The sequence below is a fragment of the Dromiciops gliroides genome, chromosome 6 (genome assembly GCF_019393635.1).
Source record: "Dromiciops gliroides isolate mDroGli1 chromosome 6, mDroGli1.pri, whole genome shotgun sequence".
NCBI lineage: Eukaryota > Metazoa > Chordata > Mammalia > Microbiotheria > Microbiotheriidae > Dromiciops > Dromiciops gliroides.
In genome coordinates this window covers 261078260-261099434 of record NC_057866.1, presented here as the reverse complement: position 1 = coordinate 261099434, position 21175 = coordinate 261078260, and the positions used below count along the sequence as shown (strand labels likewise).

At 38.9% G+C, this 21175-nt stretch overlaps 1 protein-coding gene across 2 annotated transcripts in view; it reads right to left on the bottom strand.

The window, feature by feature from the left end:
• Window positions 1–758: 758 nt before the first annotated feature.
• The window catches only part of RASSF6 (Ras association domain family member 6), a 67685-nt gene continuing 47268 nt past the window's right edge, over window positions 759–21175 (bottom strand). For both annotated transcript variants that reach the window (XM_043969479.1, XM_043969480.1), the window contains exons 5-11: window positions 17013–17110; window positions 13100–13287; window positions 10722–10823; window positions 7200–7251; window positions 2256–2374; window positions 2065–2162; window positions 759–1977 (exon numbers count right to left, since the gene is read on the bottom strand). In XM_043969479.1, the coding sequence (XP_043825414.1) occupies window positions 1902–1977; window positions 2065–2162; window positions 2256–2374; window positions 7200–7251; window positions 10722–10823; window positions 13100–13287; window positions 17013–17110 (733 nt within the window). In that variant the 3' untranslated portion in view covers window positions 759–1901. The remainder of the gene's footprint in view (window positions 1978–2064; window positions 2163–2255; window positions 2375–7199; window positions 7252–10721; window positions 10824–13099; window positions 13288–17012; window positions 17111–21175) is intronic.

Below are 21175 nucleotides of genomic sequence, written 5' to 3'. Positions count from 1 at the left end.
TTCCTTTCTTTCCTTCTTATATTTCCCTTCCCTTCACATACTCTACTGTACAGTGACATAGGTCTCTTTGCTGTTCCTCACATATGACACACTCCCTCCCAACTCCAGGCTTTTGCAGTGGAGATCCCCATGCCAGAATGCTCTTCCTCCTCCTCCTCTCCATCTCCTTGTTTCCAGTCCTCCTTTGAGACTCGGCTCAAATCTCATAGTCTCTTGTACTGCCCTGCCTCCCCACTGCTAGTGCCTTCCTTTGGAAATTACCTTCCACTTTGCTCTATCTTTTATAAAAGATATACTTTCCATTTCCACATATCTTATATCCATTTGCAGATATCTTATACAAAAGCAGTTAGTTATTTGCATGTTGTCTCTTCCACCAGAAAGTGAGCTACTTGAGGGTAGGGGTTGGACATTTTTTCTTTGTATTTCCAGAGTTTGGTACAGTATCTAGCACATCGTGAATGCTTAATAAAAGCATTTGTTATGAAATTCATTTTTATCAAGCCCTTCTTTCAGGGTATAAATAATTTAATCTTTTCAACTAAGCAAAGCTATCATAAGCAGCACAAGTTATGGGCTACATTCTCTGTGAACATGAGTTAGACCACTAAGAGTTATGGTCTATAGTCTCAGCCTCATATTTACCAGTTCCTACCAAGGACGCATCTTTTCCTTTACAGTTACTAAAAAGTAAATAAAGTAATGAAAACTCAATCACACATTATACTATACAAGGAAGTTTTTAATATTTAATGCATATGAACACACTCTTGTCTATATTTTGGTGATAATTTAGAATTATCTGTCTTTGAAATGCCTGTGATGTGTATTTCAATATTTAAAAGTAATTTTCCACCTGTGTACTTATACAGAGCTCTAGTCTATATAAAATATAAAACATTTTAGAAATATTTTAGACAATATCAACAAGAAATAAAATGGAGGTAGATTAAGAAAAAGACCTATTGAACCTTATAAGGCATCACTTAAAAATCATTACTGATGACAATAACAACTATGAATAAGAACAATAACAAAAAAATCCTAAATCCCAAATTTCAGAATTCCTTTCGTGTTTTGAAAGTCAGTTTCAGAAAACAATAATATGAAGTCAGAGACAGCTTTGTCAATTTCAGATTAGGTCCTTTACCAGATTGTCATGCTGACTACGCTTGACCCCGTCAAGTCAAAGGAACCAGAAATCAAGTAACTCTGGGAAAGGTACACCTGGAGATATTATGGGTAACTAAGCTTCTGTAGCCTTTGGTCCTCTGGAGTTTTAGCAAGATTACACACACATAATAGTCATTCATTTGCCAGCTTGCAAGATCATTCTCATTTTCAAGAAAAACCAAGAGTCATCAATGATCTATAGACTCCACTCAAAATGAAAGTGAATTTCTTGGCAACATAAAGAACATGTATTTTTTTTTTTTTTGCGGGGCAATGGGGGTTAAGTGACTTGCCCAGGGTCACACAGCTAGTAAGTGTCAAGTGTCTGAGGCCGGATTTGAACTCAGGAACTCCTGAATCCAGGGCTGGTGCTTTATCCACTGCGCCACCTAGCTGCCCCCACATGTATCTTTTTTTAAAAAAATGTTTACACTCTTTAGTTCCCATTTCACTTGTCATTTCTTGCAAAGAGTTAGTTGACAAAACTAAGGGATAGGGTTTTAATTCATACTGTCCAAAATGCCCAGCTATACATAGTGTCCCAACTACAACATGAAGGTAACTTTACCTCTTCACATGGAGGTAAATTGTCTGCTCAGACAATTTTCTACAAGCTTGAAGTTTCTGTGTATTTATATAAATGCATGTAGCTACAATATACATGCACTCATTAAGTATGTAAATACTTTTCACTTGGCTGAAGTGTTTGATCCATGGTGTTAGTTGCATTATACTGTTGTTTCTGTCTTTACTGTCATTTTATTTCGAAGATGTTTTAATATAAAATACTTCTCTGTACTGAATCTGAAAAGTTAAAAAAAGAAAAATATTTGAATGTACTTTGGCTTGGTAGCAAAACCAATTGAACTTAATATTAGACTTTCTACTCACTTTGTGATTATTTTTTTAATCTCTTGTGCTTCTTCTTCATTTAATCTTTGAAGGATTGATTGCAAGAAACAAAAGTGATAGTTAAGGTATTCAGCTACCTAAGAAAGGGAGAGATGAAATAAATCATATTTATGAGAAGCATTGAGTTGCAAAGAAAGCAAAGAAAGATTCCAGATACTGAAGTCACATACATCACTGCTGATTTCTTCTGCGTCTTGGTCCATGAGGAAAATCTTAGCGTTCTTTTGTGAGGGACCCTGCAACAGCCTCTGGAATAAGGGAATGTCTGTGTTCTTTAGCCGTCTCTTTTCTGGAAATAAAAACAGAGACTGGTGAAAAGGCAAGTTAAGAAAAATGTCATATGAGAATGTTAATCCATGCTATGAAAAATGATGTATATGAACAATTCAGAGAAGTATGAGAGGACATATAGACTGATGTAGAGAGAAGCAGAACCAGGAAAATAGTATACACAAGACTTCAAGCTTTCCAAGCTCTTTAAATTCCAGTGCATTCTCTTTATTAATTTTTTCTTATTTATCTGGTACATAGCTTGCTTTGTACATATTTATTTCAATGTTGTCTCCCTCATTAGATTATAAATTCCTTGAGAGTCAGGGATCGTATTTTGCCTATTTTTGTATCCCTGGTGCTTAACAGTGCCTGGCACATAGTAGGTGCTTAATAAATATTTACCGATTGATCGGTACAATACTTGAAATGGATAGAGTAAAAACAATCCAAACTAAACACCAGGTAATTATAATGACCAAGAAGTTTCTTCTTGAAGAATAGTTGAGAAAATAGATATTTCCCCCTTATTTTTAGAGGTTGGGGATTAGGGTTTAATGTTGCACATGCTTCCAGACTCAGTTGATTTAGGAAGGTTTCAAACTCTTTTTCTTCTCTCTTTTTTAAAAAAAAAATATTTTTGTTACAGGGAATGACTTGCTGGGTGGGAGGGGGGAAAGAGATATGAAGGTGATATTAAAATTGGCATCAATAAAATTTTAAAAATGCACAAGTAAAATTTGGGGGTTGAAATTAGGGAGAAAAGAATGAAGAATTTCACTTTCTTTTTATCCTACAATGCATCAGTCTCAAAGAAGAGAACTCAGGGGATAAGAAAGTAGAGGCTATTTTAGGTGTTTCCTCATCAAAGTGGTGAAATTAAATAGCCCTCCATTTAAGAATTAGAAATGCTTGTTCTTCCCACCCTCCCAGACCACTCATGAGTCTTGCTTCCAACCCACAGCCATCATTTGGGAAAAGAACTCTTGTGGAAGAGGCAGCCAAGCTAGCCTAGATGAAATAACCAATGTATCTTGGGAGGCAGGCAAGAGGCAGCATGTGCCAGGCAGGTCAAACCAACTTGACGACCATCTTCCTTCAGACCCTGATGGAGACTGCCCAAGTCCCTGAACCCAAGAGCCTTGGGGATAGCCAGGCTTCCAGCCTGGTGCCCCAAACCATGATCCTGGGAAGCAGTGCCTTTGGAGAATTAGCCTGGCCATTGCCCCTACAGGGGCTTTATGAAGACCCAGAACAGAAAGTTCTTGCCACCAAAGTCCTTAGAACTGTCAAAAGTTTCATCATCAGAAATGGACAGGATTTTATAAATGGAAATGATATTAAGGGGCATCTAGGTGGCGCAGTAATAGAGCACTGGCCCTGGAGTCAGGAGGACCTGAATTCAAATCCAGCCTCAGACACTTAACACTTACTAGCTGCGTGACCCTGGGCAAGTCCCTTAACCCCAAATGCTTCACCAAAAAAAAAAAAATGGAAATGATATTAAAGAAGAAACATTAACATCTGCTTTACTGCTCTACCCTAAGGACCATGGGGCTTTTCCATCACTTGCAGCTGAAACCTTTCCTATGTGTTAGCTCTGCCATTAAAATGTGAACTTCTTGAGAGCAGGGATTGTCTTCCTTTTTAAATGTGTACCCACAGTGCTTAACATAGAACTTTGTAAGTGCTTACTAAATGCTTAATTTCACTCATTCATTCTTCCCTAGTTTCATTCCACTCTAAGGTTTGACATGATATCATAAAGAATCACCTTACCTTGGATATACACCCAAATTTTGGGCCCCATTTTGGTATTGCATTAGACAATATACCTTGACATTTCATTCTTTCTTTACCCCAAATATTTCTGACATGTGATAGTTCAATTGTTTTCAGCCAAGTCAAACTCTTCATGACCCCATTTGGAGTTTTCTTCTAAAAGATACTGGAAGGGCAGCTAGGTGGTGCAGTGCATAAAGCACCAGCCCTGGATTCAGGAGGACCTGAGTTCAAATCCAGCCTCAGACACTTGCCACTTACTAGCTGTGTGACCCTGAGCAAGTCCCTTAACCCTCATTGCCCTGCTCCCCCCCCCAAAAAAAAAACCCCAAACAACAACAATAAAAGATACTGGAGGGATTTGTCTTTTACAGATGAGGAACTGAAGCAAACAGGGTTAGGTGACTTGCACAGGGTCACATAACTTGTAAGTATCTGAGGCTAGATTTGAACACAGGTCCTCTGAATGCCAGGGCTCTATTCACTGTGTCACCTAGCTGCCCATTTCTGACATGTATACAAGCATTTTGTGATCAGACAATACATGACACCCCTGAAATCAACAGAATTGAACAAACATTTATTGAGCCTACTTGGTATGAGATACTATGGCAAGAAAAAAAATAACCACTGGAAGTGAGAGGCTATGGGACCTATTCTATATTTTCCTTTTTTTTTCTTCTCTCTGAACTTTCAAAAGAAATAAATGCTAGGTCTTGATTTGTATTTAATAGTCTCTAGTCTACAGTTGCATATGAGTTTCTTTACTCTTTAACTTGGATGTCTTACTCATCTCTATGAAGAGAACATAATTCAGATATGTGACTAATTTAGTCGGGGAAGATTATTTAGCTGAAGGGAACAGACTATTGGGTTTCACAGAGCCTTCTGTCCACAAATTAAGAATGACCCAACTACAGATTCTGACTTTGGTATCATAAGGTCAAGTTTTTAGAAGTAAAGGGGAATTTTGAAGTTGTCTAGGCCCTAACTTTTAAATTATGGGTCACGACACCATTTGGGGTTATGCAACTGAATGTAGAGCTCATGAAAAATTTGGCAACAGTAAAAGGTTATGTATACCCATTTCATATACCTATATACCTGGGTTTGCCTAAAAATTTCTTGGGCAAAAAGGGGTCTCAAGTGGGCAAAGTTTAAGAAAGCCCTGGTCTAGTTCAGCTCTTTCATTTTACATATGAGGAAGCTGACCTGGGGCTCCTTCCACACCCCATGGGGACATAGACAAGACAGAGTACAGAGTAGGACTCTAAAAACATGACTTCACCACAGATCAAGAATCATTGCTGAACCCTGACAGAGTCTACCAAATAAGACTATATTTCTGCAGTTGATCACTCATCATTCCACTGATGCCTGGGGATAGTGATCGATTTCTCTAGGTCTGAGTCTCCCTTGTGCTCTTTAAATCACAATTTTCCTTTTAATCCAATAACCCTCCCCCTTTACTCCAGTACCTCCCATATGACCTCAGGTTATATCACTCTCTTTACACATTATGAGCTTAGTAATTACCAAGCATTAAGCTCTATTTCAGCCTTCCTTGCAAACTATTGCTTACAACAGGGCAAGAGGGTATTTACTTGTCTCTTCCATCCTTTTTGGACATATAATCCTGGTTATTATCTCAGTTCTAGATTTTGTGGTCAAGAACTTCTGACCTCATATATATATATATATATATATATATATATGACTTTGGTGTCACTTCCTGATGCCAAAGAAAAGCCACATGGCTTGCCCTCAGACGCCTTCTCCTCATGGTGGAGCTTTCCTACAGTAAGTCTCCAGCAGGTTATGTCATTCCAATTGTTACAGTAATAAAGAATTGGAAAAAAAAAAAGAGAAGAAAAGTAGTTCAAAGAGTCTACATTCTGTTATGTGTATTTTTATTTTGCGTCTTCTTTTCCTGGTTCTGCTTACTATACTGGATATCAATTTTTATAAGTATTTCCATGATTCCCTGACTTTATATAAATTTTTTAATGGTATAGTAATATTTTCATGGAGCTTTTCTTTTTTCTTCTTTTTCATTCTAATAAAATCAATGAATTTCCCAAGTTTTCTCAAGGGTGTTTAAATTTTTTATTTCAGGAGCTTTTTTTGGTGAAATTATAATCTTCATTACTGTCCCCCCCTCAATTATTTCTCTAGTCTCTGTTTTTCCTCCCTTGGGAAAAAAATATAGTTATATGTTATTTTGAAGGGAATTATGATAATAGTACCTTTCATGAGTTTGGGGAATTACCAGTTTCAATCTCAGAGTCTCACCCATCTGTATCTACAAAGTTAAAGCTATATCTAAGGAAGCAGCATTAGAAAGGTGAGACTGGAAGGGAGGTGAAAATGAGGGAACAGTGAAATATGGATGGCTAGTGTTTATGTAATACTTTAAAGTTCATAAGGCCCATTACAAATATCTCACATCATTCTCACAACTCTCGGAAAGAGGTATTATTGTCATCATTCCCATTTTACAGATTAGGAAACCGAGGCACATACGGGTGAAGTGACTTGCCCAGGATCACACATTATTATTAAGTGTCTGACGGAGGATTTGAATTCAGTTCTTCCCAACTCCAAGTCCAGGGTTTCATCCATTGTACCATTTAGTTGCTATAGAAGTGGGGCATTACAGAGTCAAGAACTGACATAACAAGAGTGCACTACCCAACTCAAGTCTTATGAGCCATAAAGGACTCTTGGCCTGGCACTGGAGATCTCTTGAGGGTTCTGATCTCCATTTGAAGAACACTATGTTTTATCCTTAAAAAAAAAAAAAATGCAGGGTCTAGTTGATAGGTGCCAAACATTCTCTGGGCCTTTGTATGTTATCAAATTTCTAGGAGTATCTGGAATCCTATGTTGCCTTAAATATAAAATGGTGGCACAAAAATGCTGACTCCTTCCACTTTTACCAGAATGAAGAAGCTTTGTCTTCTGCCTTTCTTACTGGTTAAAATAAGAAGAAAACCCCATCACCCTTTAAAAGAAGGGCTTGTGAAAAGAATCAGATGATTTGAATTATCTCCTTTTCTTACCTCCAGTTGCATAGATAATGTAAAGAGCAAAATCCTGGGGGTCATTTTCAATCTGTTAAAGAAAAATAAACAGTAGTGTAAAAATACTTTGGTTAACTCTCATGTGCCAGTGTGGAACTCCCAGTCCTATAAGGGCTGGGAAGGTGGGGGAATAATCCCAAGGCTGTGGGTGCAGGGGGGCTCACAAGGTGAGTGATGGCAGAGAGGGATCTCATGCTGCACAGTGAGCTCATCTGCTATGGTCAGGAAAAGCCCAGAAGGGATTCATTTAGACTAATAAGGAGAAAATCCAAATAATGTGCAAAATCTTAAGAAAATCCAAAGCTAATTTTCTGAATATCTTCAAAGGACAACAACAATAGCATTTATACTGACCTTAAAAGTTTTTTTCAAACAACTTTACAAATATTGTTTCATTTGATCTTCACAACAACCCTGCAAGGTTATGGATGAGTAAACTGAGGTAGGATACCAAGGTCAAGTCAACAGTCACAGAGGTGGGTAGCATTTTGGAGTAGATTTGAACTCATATCTTTCTCACTCCAGGTGCAGTGTTCTATCCACTGAGCCAGGATTATCACCAACATTAAGAATTTTCAGGAGAAACGGGTTCCTCCTTCCCCCCAGTTAGTCAAAATAAGGTAGTACCAAGTGGGGCTTTGTTTTCAACAGATATGAACAGTAAAGGCATAGGGGTCTTGGGAGGAAGGAGGAGGATTAGACAGAGGAAGATGATAGTGTTTCTGAGCTTATCTTTTGCTCCAACTCTAATTCATTTGGGTGCTAAGCCAGAGAGAATCTTAGGAATGTGTAAGGCCTGAAGCTAGATAGTTCCCAGTAACCCTGGTCTTTGGCCCACCTAGAAACAGGAGTCTAAAAGGCTTCCTCTTAGCTTGAGAGAGCTCTGCTTGGTTCCCTGGATATTGCAACCCTTCTTATATCTACCTCTTGGCTCCCCTGACTTCCTTTAAGTACCAGCTAAAATCTCACCTTCTATAAGTAACCTTTCCTGATACCTCTTCCATTGATTATCTCCAATTTATCCTGGACAAATCTTATTTATACATAATTGCTGACTCTCCCTTTAGACAGTGAGCTTCTTGAGGGCAAGGACTATCTTTTGGGGGGAAGAGAAAGGAAGGGAATAAGCATTTATATAGCAGCTACTGTGTACGAGAAGCTGTGATAAGTGGATAAATACCTCATTTGATCCTCACAACAACCCCACAAAGTAGGTACTATTATTATATCCATTTAACAGCTGAGGAAACTGAGGCAGGTGGAGGTTAAGTGACTTTCCCAGAGTCACACAGTTAGTTGTCTGAGACCACACTCAAACTCAGGTCTTCGTGATTCCAGGCTTAGAGTTCAATCCACTGCCCTACTAGCTGCTTCTTTTATACTCAGTACAGTGCTTTACACATAGTAGGCATTTCTTTCTTTCTTTTTTCTTTTTTTGGAGCTATGGAGGGTTAAGTGACTTGCCCAGGGTCACATAGCTAGTAAGCGTCAAGTGTCTGAGGTCAGATTTGAACTCAGGTCCTCCTGAATCCAGGGCTGGTGCTTTATCCCCTGTGCCACCTAGCTGCCCCAACACATAGTAGGCATTTAATAAATACTTACTGAATGACTGGTGGCAATGACTAAAAAAGCAATCAGCCTTCTCTTATCAGGGAGAGGTTCTAGCTTCTAAATTGTAGCCAACTAGAGATTAAAGAAGAGATCAGAAGCTGGTAGCAGCCATCATTGCCTCATAGAGACTTTGTACCCAGGAGCTATAAACTACCACATTAGATGGTGATATCAAGGCATCACTGAGACTGTGCATCCAGCAGTCACTATGAGACTAGTTGGAAATAGTGGAAATTGTTTGTTGTTGTTCCTCCTTTGTCCTTGAAGAAGACCAATGAAATCACAAGGGTGATGACTTGACTTGTAAGTGAATTGGATTTAAGTGAAGCAGAGATGAGTAAAGTCATCTGCCTTATTCTCTCCTCCAGAGTCACTAGAGTCCAGTGGCAAGAAAAAGGTCAGGATGACTGGCAATGGCTCACCACACCCAAGGAGGAGCAGGTTCATTGAGAGCAATGCAATGGCATCATTAAAAAGATATAAGTGATCTCAGGAGGTAGGTGTAGAGGTGTGGAGAACAGGGAAGGCAGACATAACTTGCTCTTCCATACAAGTATCCTGCCCACACATTTTCCTTTTGCATATATTCCCCATTTGCCATTTTTCTATAAATGCCTACCCTCCCCACTGATGGTGTGTTTTAAGATAGTGTGCCCTAGTTAATATTCTAGTGTGACTTTTCTTGCTATGCTATTTCATCACCTGTCTTTGCTTTGAACCAATTCTGTCTTCTGATTGATGAGAGAAAAAGCAACATTAACAATGTAAGGGGCTAAAATTCTAGCTATACTATCTAAAATCTAATGAGTGGCGCCAATAAATTATAAGCTTTAGCAAGAGTATTTAAGTGTTTAAGTATTTATTAAAGAGCATTAGGATCAGAGAGAAAGGTAAAAATCTAACTATTTCTAAGAGACCCCATCATCTGACCCACCATGGTGAGGTCAGGAACCAAAAAGAGGAAAAAGCCCTCTGCTAGTGTCCACTTCCTACTTTTTGTCCTCCTCCCCAAAATGGGAGGATCCTCAAGTTGATTGGCTGGTAGCCTTGATAGACAGTACCCACAAGTAAATGACACTTTCTGACACCACATAGCTTGCCCTCAGATGCCTTCTCCTCATGGCGGAGCTTTCCTACAGTAGCTCTCCAGCAGGTGGTGTCATTCCAATCATTACAACAAGCTACAGAGTGGATATAGACCCATGCTGTCGAGACGATGGAGTGAAAGAGAGACAGAGACTAGAGGATGGTCCCCAGATCACTGAGTAGAAGCAAACCCACTAATAAAGGACATAGTTTCCTTAGCCTGGGTGGCCATTCTGGGAGCCCCAAGTATCAGAGAGGGTTGACTCGGGTACTTGCAGAATTTTTTATGGTTTCCCAATGATTTGTCTGTACTAATCATCTCCTAAGTTTCCCTAAATGGAATAGTGATACAACCCTATTAAAAAAATAAGAGGTTGGCTAGACTCTTTTTCAGGTACCAGGGCAAGGATGGAAGGGGCTCAGGTCTACATCTTTGCCTACCCATAAGAGATAGGGTGGTTGAAAACACAGGCCTAGAGAAGCAAGACAGGACCCCTGAGATTGGCGGTGGTAGAAATAGTCGTGGCAATGGAGCAGCTAGATGGTGCAGTGGACAGAGCACCAGCCCTGGAGTCAGGAGGACCTGAGTTCAAATCCGGCCTCAGACACTTAACATTTACTGGCTGTGTGACCCTGGGCAAGTCACTTAACCCCAATTGCCTCACAAAAAAAAAAAAAAAGAAAAGAAAAGAAAAGAAAAAAAAAGAAATAGTCGTGGCAGAGATTGCACTGAATTTTTGCACCCAAGAAGTCACCAAAGAGATGGACTAGTGACTTCCACTTGAGTTCAGCAGGAAACCTTACCTTGAATTTTTGTAGAAGCTGTTTTATGACTTCTTCTGTTCTCATGTTACTGTTTATTCTCACTTTGGTTTCAGATCCAAAGGCTGGAGTAAAAATTGATGTCTGGAAGAGGGAAATAAACATTATCGTCATATCCTAAGGCCTGATTCTTCTATTTTCAGAAGGCTCAGACTCTAGACCCTAGAGCATCAGCAACAGGAATTTCTGGGTACAAAATAATAGAATGGAGCATGGTCTGAATCTGTGAATATCTTATACAGTTTTTTTGTAAAGATACTATTAATTGATTATTGATTTTTAATTCTTACATAGCTTTTATTTTTTGTAACATCTTCAGTTCCTGAATATATGCCTCCCTTCTCACATGCAGAGAGTCATCCCTTATAATAGAAAATAAAAGTGTTTTATTATTTTCTAGTTACACATAGAGATAGTTTTCAACATTTGTTTTTATAAGATTTGGACTCACTGACTTTTAAGGTACTTTCTAATTCTAAATCTATGTTCTATGAGCTGTGATAGGTGGATCCCTATAATTGGGACTGTGTCTTCAAGAGATGGTGCTGCTGTTTTCTCTGCTTGGTACACACATCATCTTTTGCAACATTCTCTCAAGTATCTTCTAGGGAAGAGAGGAGAGTATTTTGCAAACCTGAAAAGTCATTAGCCTAGAGAAGCATAAAAAGGTAAACAGGAAAAAAGAAATCATAAGGGATATTAAAAAGTTAAACTGTTAACATGCCTACATGGGTAGATGATACTTGTAACTCATAAGAACTTTCTCATTATTAGGCCAGCTGAATGGAGTATATTTAGACAGAGGACGCAAGTGTGAGTTGAATATGAAGGGATGACATCTTTAAAAAAAATAGAATTAAGAGGTGAGAGGAATGCACTGGGAGAAAGGGAAAAGGAGAGGTGGAATGGGGGTAAAGTCTCTCACATAAAAGAAGCAACAAAAAGCTAATGGAATGGAGGGGAAGATGGGGAAGGTGTTGGGGAGTGAGTGAGCCTTACTCTCATCAGAATTGGCTCAAAGAGGGAATAACATACTCACCCAATTGGGTATAGTAATCTATCTTACCCTGCAGGAAAGTAGGAGGGGAAGAGGATAAGAGGGGATGAAAGAAGGGAGGGCAGATTGGGGGAAGGTACAGTCAGAAGCAAAACACTTTTGAAGAGAGATAGGGTGAAAGAAGATAGAAAAGTAAATGTCATGGGGGAGGGAATAGGATGGAGGAAAAAAACATTTAGCTATAGTAACTGTGAAAAAATTTGAAGCAAGTGAAAGGTCATTAGATGGTGAACGCCTTGACAGCAGGAATTATATCTTTCCCTTTCCCCCCCCCCCGCCCCCCCCCCCCCCGCTTAGAACAGTATCTGGCACATAGTAGGTGCTTAATGGATGCTATTTTTCTGACTGAAAGTGCTATATAAATATGACCAAACATTATACAAGGAGTAAAAAGGTTGGGGCTAGAACAGGTGGCTATTGTAAATCCTTAGAGGGTCAAATGGAGAAAAGTTGAAATGGGAGTAAGACCAAGTTGAGAAAAACATCAAGGGGCATCTGGAAGGGAAATTTCCATTTCTCTAGATTTCAGAGGATATGCTGCTTGTACACTTCCAAGGTAGAAAGAAAAGGAGTCAGGTTGGAATGGTTGTTGGGAAATGCTAACAAGTGTCTACACCCTTGGAAATGAGGTTTTGTTCTCCATGCCTTTAGTAAAATGAGCTCTTTCTCACAAAGCATTTGTTAAAAATCCTAGTAAAACGAGGATAGCGTTTATAGAACAGCAAAAGCATTGTAAAAATAAACAATTTTGAAAGATTCAAGAACTCTGATCAACACAATTAGCAATCATGATTCCAGAGGACCAATGAGAGAGCATACTTTATCCCAACTGATAAGAAGTGAGGGACATGGGGCAGCTAAGTGGTACAGTGGATAGAGCACTGGCCCTGGAGTCAGGAGTACCTGAGTTCAAATCTGGCCTCAGACATTTGACACTTACTAGCTGTGTGACCCTTGGCAAGTCACTTAACCACAATTGCCTCACCAAAAAAAAAAAAAGTGATGAGTCAGGGTGCAGAATGAGATATATGTTTTGGAAATGGTCAGTATGGAAATTTGTTTTGCTTGAATATGAATATCTGTTTTATAGATTTTTTTCCTTTTCCTTCCCTTTACTTTCCCCTCCACTCTTTCTTTTCCCCTTTTCTCTTTCCTCCTCCTTCCCTTTTAATTGGGGGAAGAAGGGAGGTGGATAGGAGAGAAAACTATATCAACTGAAAAAACATATAAAAGTCAACAAAAAAATCCTATTCAATGACCCATACTTCACAACCCCTTCCCTGCCCACTGATTTTTAACTCACCTCATGGTCATAGAAATGGCCATTAATAGAAACCCTGTGATTCTGTTGAGCTCTTCTCTCTATCTTGCTGAGGTTTACCTTCTTCTTCCTCACCAAGGCTGCTTCGCTCATTGTTCTGTATAGCAAGGGAGAATCTGGTTCATCCCCTAACTGAGGCCTCAGGGTGCTGATGTTATAAGACACATAATCTAAGAAGAATGCAAGATTATTAGCTTGTGTCTGCTTTTTTGCTTCCTGGGTTGTTCCTAGAATTCCTTTCAAGAATTGTTAAAGGGGGGGGGGTGGCAGCTAGGTGGTGCAGTGAATAAAGCACCAGCTCTGGATTCAAGAGAACCTGAGTTCAAATCTGACTTCAGACACTTGACACTTACTAGCTGTGTGACCCTGGGCAAGTCACTTAACCCTCATTGTCTAGCAAAAATTAAAAAAAATTGTTAAAAGAAGGAGTATTTCCAGGGATGATTTAGAATGTTAATGTATGAAATCCAAAGTAACCTCTCACCCTCCTCTCTTTCTGTAGGATGCGATAATGGTGGCTAAGCAGACATTTGTACCCAGAGTCTGCATCCCCAATGCCCATTTATTTCATTGAATTTAAATGGGTTTCAGAAAGGGGGAGGAATAACATGCAGCAATGAGGCTGAGGAGTTGTTGCTGCTATTCTGAAGAGATGGAGAATAGGATTGTAACCTAGACTGTGTTAGCAGGAAACTGGGTAAACTTTGGGGGTGAACACTTGGTAATGACCCTAAGGGGAGTTGAAGGATACAAAGGGATGATGGAGCTGCAGATGCTCTGGTCAGATAATCAGTTGCCAGTTGAAAGCAGCAGATTGTGGAGTGGGCTGGTGAGGGACCCATACCATGTACCATTTGCTCTTTGCTTTTGCTAGCAGACAAGTGGTCCTCCATTAACTGACTGAACATTCACCTCTTATTTCCTCTCCTTGCAGGAGAGGAGAGAGTAGCTTATTCTATTTCCTATGGTATTTCAGTTGAATGGTTCCCCAATTAATTTCCATGATTTCCTCATTTAAAAACTCATTCCCACTTGATATGAGAAAAAAAAAGTTTCAGATCCCCAACCCTGATTGGCATAATAACTTTCATAATGATGTGACTGGTAGAGGGAGGTGGTTTGTTTCTCTCTTCAGTAGAAGGATGGAGGGGAAGGCTCTGGAGCCAACCAGAGAGAGAGAATATATGATTTGTTGTTGTTTGGACAGCTAGTTCTTAGCAATAGATATAAAAACCTATATGGAAAACTGGGCTTGGCCTTGGCAATGCTGCAGTTGGGCTGTTAACTTTGGTGTTATTCAGCACCAAATACAAACTCATCATTCCCTGCTAATGAGGCAGATCACATCTGGGTCCCATATTACATCTGGACTTTATTATAGCCATGAGAACCGTCACATGTGGAACAGTCCGATGAGATGTCTGATATCCTTTACATGTGGAAGCTTGTCCTCTTTGTTATGTTAAAACAAACATTGATATTTTTAAAAAGAATTATATGTGTGTATATATATATATATACATACATACACATATATGTACATTTAACATTGCCTCACTTTGCCCCTATATCCCTTTTCTTCCTCTAGAGAGTCCCATATTACAAATAATATCTTAAAAGAAACAAAAATTTTAAAAGGAAAGAGAAAAGAAAACCAGCAAAATTAATCAATACATTGAACAAATCTGAAACTCTATCTGATGTTCCACTCCTGTTGACCTGCCACCTCTGCAAAAGAAGAGGTAAAGATGTCTTCTAATAGCTCTCCTTTGGGATCATGCTTATTTTTTGTAATTTTGTAATGTTCTTTTTTAGTTATTTTGTGCTCCAGATTATTTTTCAAATGTTATTTTTTTACTTTCTCTTTCTTTTGGGATTTTTAGGTTTTACTAAAACCACCGTAGGCATTCCCTAGCTCTTCAAAAATACTTATTTTCCTATGTTTTTCTCCACTTTCAGCTGAATATTAATTTTGTTTGTTGTTTTCTTTTGAAATCATTTTCTGGATTTTTTTTTCTTTTTCAGATCAACTTTTCCAAAAATTTTCTTGCCTATGCACCTTTAAAAAAACAAAAACAAACCCATACCTGATTCCAGGAAAACACCATGGTCTTTTTAATTGAATTTTTTTTGTGTGTCTCAGGGAAAATGTCTTCTTTCATAATCAATTCAATGCAGTGACAGGAGGATCGTAAATGCATTTTTTTTTGTTGTTTCTGATGTTATGCATATTGTACTGACCTATTAGATGTCATTTGCCTGGTTAAATACTGGTTGTGACACATGAGTGCATTTATTCAAATTGTTTCTCATGGACATCGGTTCGTCATTTCTGTTGCATTGCTACCAAATGGCATAGGTTTGCTGATTCACTTGCCACTTATTAATTGTATATAACATTGTTGCCTTATGTCACTGCAGTATTGCATGCTTAGGGCTTATGGTAGCAAGCCTGAATTGCTGAATATTATAATCCTGAAAAAAAAATGGGAACCAAATTGGTTGAAACATATTGTTGCATTATGGGCATAGAGCACCTTAGGGACCTCCTGAAATTAGGAGTGGGTGAAGGATGTAAGATTAGACTATTATAAGAATAAAAAGAGCTGTAAAAGACTTGGATGAATGCAAAGAAATTTACAAGGTCAGGCTAAAGGAGGTCATTTAGGTAGGACTCTGAATTCACAGATCTATTTAATCATTGAAAAAAATCCTAAAATATGGTTAGTAGAAGATTCTTGTTGTTCAATTGTTTTTTCAGTTGTGTTCAACTCTTTGTGACCCCATTTGGGGTTTTCTTGGCAAAGATACTGAAATGATTTGTCGTTTCCTTTTCCAGTTCATTTTACAGATGAGGAAACTGAGACAAACAGGGTTAAGTGACTTGCCCAGGGTCACACAGCTAGCAGGTGTCTGAGGTCAGATTTGAACTCAGGAAGATGAACTCACTCCAGGCCTGGTGCTCTATCCACTGCACCACCTAGGTACTCCTTAGTAGGAGATAATACTTGGGAATTAGTTAGTAAGCTACTCTCTGAGGAGGGAGAGTCTTAAAAAAATTAGAGGTCTCATAAGCAGGGAAGGCTCATCCATGGGGAAGAGTAGTTCAGGAAGAACTAATAAGAGAAACCACAGACATACATTGCATGGAAGTCTCATGACTTTATATTATGAATACTTTCTTTGAAAAAGAATTGGTAGACATGAGACCAAATAGTATCCCAAGGGATGAAATAGATCATATTTTCATAAACAGAAATAGACTTGTTGCTGATGTGGGAGTTATTCTTAAAATCAACTATGTGGGTACACTTGGATCAACAACTTGTAAGGGCAGAGACAAAGATTTAAGAAAAAGCAAGAAGAAAAAAATAATAAAATGATAGTATACAATTGGAACAACTCCATCCTGAACCATATATATATATATATATATATATATATAAAATCAGTAGTGGACAATGACAAAGGAAGATCAGAGATGATACTGGCATGGATTACTATAATTTCATGCAGAAATTTCACTCAGTTTTGAGAAAATTATCACTGGACAGTGACAGGTGTATGAATCAATCCTGCTGAAATAGAAAACAGCCAGACAGTGGGTAAAAGTATTGGTAAAAAGAAAATAGCATTGATGATCCCCAAATACCAAACAACTACCATCGTAACAAAAATCATAAATACCAATTTACATTGGCATAGAATCTTTTACTTCTAAAATTACTTTACACATATGCATGGATTATGAGACCAAATGATAAAGGTGGTTTCCAAGTAAGCCTTTTGGCTGGCAATGTGTAACAAGATAGATTTCAGAGAATCAAGCAGGATTAACATTTTGCCATTGGTTCTGAGGAACACCACACATGCCATGAAAGATGTTGACACTGACCTTCCTGAGGATCCTTGGCTTCATTCACAAAACTCTGCTTCTTCTCCAGCTCACTGATATGATAGAGGTCATCAAACTCCCCCCAGCGGGTCATACCCCTGAAATAAAGCATTCATTATGTCACTGATATCTATGCCACTTAAGCTAAAGGATGCCCTTTACCCAGCAGCCACACCTTCAGGTGTGTACACATATAGACAACCTTAATCCTCACATACCCCCTGTAGGTCATGACAGTCAGAGAGGAGAAAAAAATGTTAAGGTTAGGCTCAAATGGAAGGAGGTCTCAACAATTATTATGAGGACTCCTTATAACTTGACCAGTGACCAATAGCCATTGACAGATCAAATGTGTATTTTTCATTTTGGACTGTTCTTGAGATTTTACTAGTATATAGTACCCTGAGATATACTGTGAACTCCTGATGAGCAAATTCCCTCTACCAATGCTGATTGGTACCTTTCCAGGCCTTGCATACACATATAAATGCTTACTGTTGCCATTCACTCCACCTTATCATCTTTTTATTTATTTATTTTTAAATTTTTTTTTTTTTGCGGGGCAATGGGGGTTAAATGACTTGCCCAGGTTCACACAGCTAGTAAGTGTCAAGTGTGTCCGAGGCCAAATTTGAACTCAGGTACTCCTGAATCCAGGGCTGGTGCTTTATCCACTGCGCCACCTAGCTGCCCCCTCCACCTTATCATCTTAAAAGACTTGCCAAGGAATACTGAAAAGTTAAATTACTTGCAGGGGAGTCCATAGCCAATAGCTATCAGTGGTAGGACTTGAATTCAGATCTTTCTGACTCTGAGGCTGGCCTCTTCTCTATCCATTATCCCATGATACTCCTACCATACATAGTAAAATACTATCTATAAAGCGGTCCATGATAGTTTCAGCACTGGATATCTCATATCCTATAAAGTCCAAGGAACAGATGATTCTAAATGAATCAGGCACGGTTGTGATCTTGGATCTGATGGTTCATAGCAATATACACATGGTAGAAGCCCAGGAATTATGCTTTTATGTGTATGTGATGTTTTCCCTAACAGAATATAAGCTTCTTGAGGTCAGCAATTGTGTCATTTTTACCTTTTTATGTCCAGCACCTAGCACAGTGCCCGACGCATAGTATTTAATACATGCTTATTGACTGATGTCATAAAATGATTCCCTAGAAAGATTTGTTCATTAAAGCAGAAGAGGAAGCTTTAATGATTAACAGAGCACTGGATATCTGATGCTATGGCTAGCCCTGGGACAGGGAATTTGAAGAATCTGAGGGTAGAAGGAGGGCCATTTGGCAAATGATGCTGAGTAGCTGGTGCTGACCAGATCTGGGCTGTCTGCTCAGTTGTTCTCCAAGAAGTCATTGCAGGCCACCATTAGTGCTGCCACCAATACTACATGCTCCTGGAAGTCAGCCATCTTTGTTCTTGTCCAGCTCTTCATCACCTTGTCTACTTTGTCCACATTCTTCTGGGCATCCAGGAAGCTTAGAAAGCTCAGAGGACAGAGGCTCCTTCTTCTCCAGCTCATACAGATATCCTCCTTACCAGAGTAGACATGGAACAATTGAGGGATTCTGTGATAGTTCTGAGCATGTGGCTACTAAATATGGGTATGTTCTGGGCTGAAGTAGGGAATGGATGGCAGGGACAAAACTGAATCTCTTATGACCAGAGCCTGCATGGTGAAATAAGGATTTTTCAAGTGGTATAACCCCAAAAGGAGATTTTGTTAAGTAAAAAGAATTCAGCAGCACCTTTAATCATTCAAGGATTTGCATTTCTGTTGGTGTGAGGATTCATTCCACAATATAGAGCTCTACAATGTAGCAGATGGTCCCCAATAGATGCCATGGATGAAAAAGTTCATTACCTTGTGGCCAATCTAATGATGAGTCTTCCTGAAACAACTTAGATTTGTCTTTGAACAGACAAGTGTTCATCACCAGACCTATTTTCAGGCATAGAGTTTGTGAATCTCTGGCAAAGCCTTTTAATACCTACCTGCCCTCCCTGGCAAAGGACTGGAGTAGGGTCTGGCTGGAGCTTGAGCTCCAGGAAAAAAATGGATTTACAGCATTTGAAGTGCATCTAACAAGTGTCTCCCAAAGTCTTCCTGAAAACTCTTGTCTCTGGAAACCCTTGATTATTTACCCACATTCAAGGTTGGGTGTTTGGAGAAATAAATTTTTCAAATTGCAGTCTGAACCTCAACCAGAGGAACATTCTCTCATCACTTACAGACCATGCAAATGATAAAGGAAATAGCAAGACAATTAATTAAGACACAATAGCCATATAATGAACAAGGAAAGAGAAATGAGGTAATAGAACCATTCTTAGCCACCCCATATATAAATGGGTATAATTTCTTGTAGGTTCTAGAAGTTTTATGATCTAAGCTAGAAAAGGGGGCAGCCAATCAACAAGCAGTTATTAAGTGCCTACTGTGTACCAGCTTTAGGGATACAAAGAAAGACAAACAATGGTCCTTACTCCAATGTGGCTCACATCTGATTGGGGAGATAACTATGATTTCATTGGCAAAGGGAATTCCTGGATGAGGAAACTCCCTCTACTACTGCAGGTTTGGAGCATCTTTTCTGTCATTTATAATCTTAGTTGTGTAGAGCACTAAGAAGTTAAATATCTTTGCCAAGGTCACAAGGCAATATGGGTCAGTGGCAGATCCTTCTGGCTCTGAGGATAGCTCTCTATCAAATACTCCATACTTCCTCCATAACCCCTTTAAAGAAATGTTATAATATACCTTTCAAATCCCCACTAATTTTTCCCAGCATATGAACTGCTTCCCCCCCCCCCTTTCTTTTTAAATCTTTGTTATAAGGGATCACTCTCTGGGAAGGGATTGGAGGGAGCCATATAATCCCAAGGGACGGCAGAGACATATTGGAGGCAGCTAGAACTGACAACAGGCAAGCTGATAGTTAAATTTTCAGTGTGAGCATTTATATCTTAGGAATCAGCAAAACGCTCTCAATGAGGGCTATATATATTTTTATATATATGTATATATATATATATACACATACATACATATATACATACACACATATATGTAAATATATTTCAGAAAGTGATAAAGAAAATGTTCATAATGAAGATTAAACGTTAAAGTATTCCATACATGTGTACATGCATACATGTGAATGCACGTATATGTGTATGTATGTGATAGGGGTGTGGTGCCTCTGTGATTTGCAAATTCTGACTAAAATTTTTTGGCCCTCCCTTCATACCAGAGAAGAAGTCTGATTTTTTTCTTCTTTTATGGAGTGTTTACAGTACTTTATTGTCAAATTTGGGTTAAGTAGGTTATAGGCTAGATGTAATTCAATGTTAAGTAAAAATACTTTTTCTGGGGGCAGCTGGCTGGCTCAGTGGATAAAGCACTGGCCCTGGATTCAGGAGGACCTGAGTTCAAATCCAGATTCAGACACTTGCCACTTAGTAGCTGTGTGACCCTGGGCAAGTCACTTAACCCTCATTGCCTTGCAAAAAAAACCCCAAAACAAAAAAATAACCCTCCACTAAAATACTTTTTCTGTGTTTTCTGTTGGCCTCTGCATGTCATCTATGTCTTCTGCAAAACTCCCCCCAAATTCCCATTTAATTTTATGCTGACCCATGATATACTGAAACCAGATGGAGAAAGTCACAATGTGGAAGGGATAATTCTGTGTGTGTGTGTGTGTGTGTGTGTGTGTGTGTGTGTGTGTACAGCTAGGTAGTACAGTGGATGGAGTCCTGGCCCTGGAGTCAGGAGGACCTAAGATCAAATCTCATCTCAGACACTAGCTGTGTGATCCTGGGCTAGGCATTTAACCCTGTTTGCTTCAATTTCCTCATCTGTAAAATGAGCTGGAGAAGGGAATGGCAAACTACTCCAGTGTCTTTGCCAAGAAAATCCTAAATAGTGTTATAGAGAGTGAGACATCACTGAAACTCCTCCACAAAGCATGTGTATGTGTATGTGTATGTGTATGTGTATGTGTATGTGTATGTGTATGTGTATGTGTATGTGTATGTGTATGTGTATGTGTATGTGTATGTGTATGTGTATGTGTATGTGTATGTATCCACACATCCATATGATATATACTTACATATATGTATACTTATATATA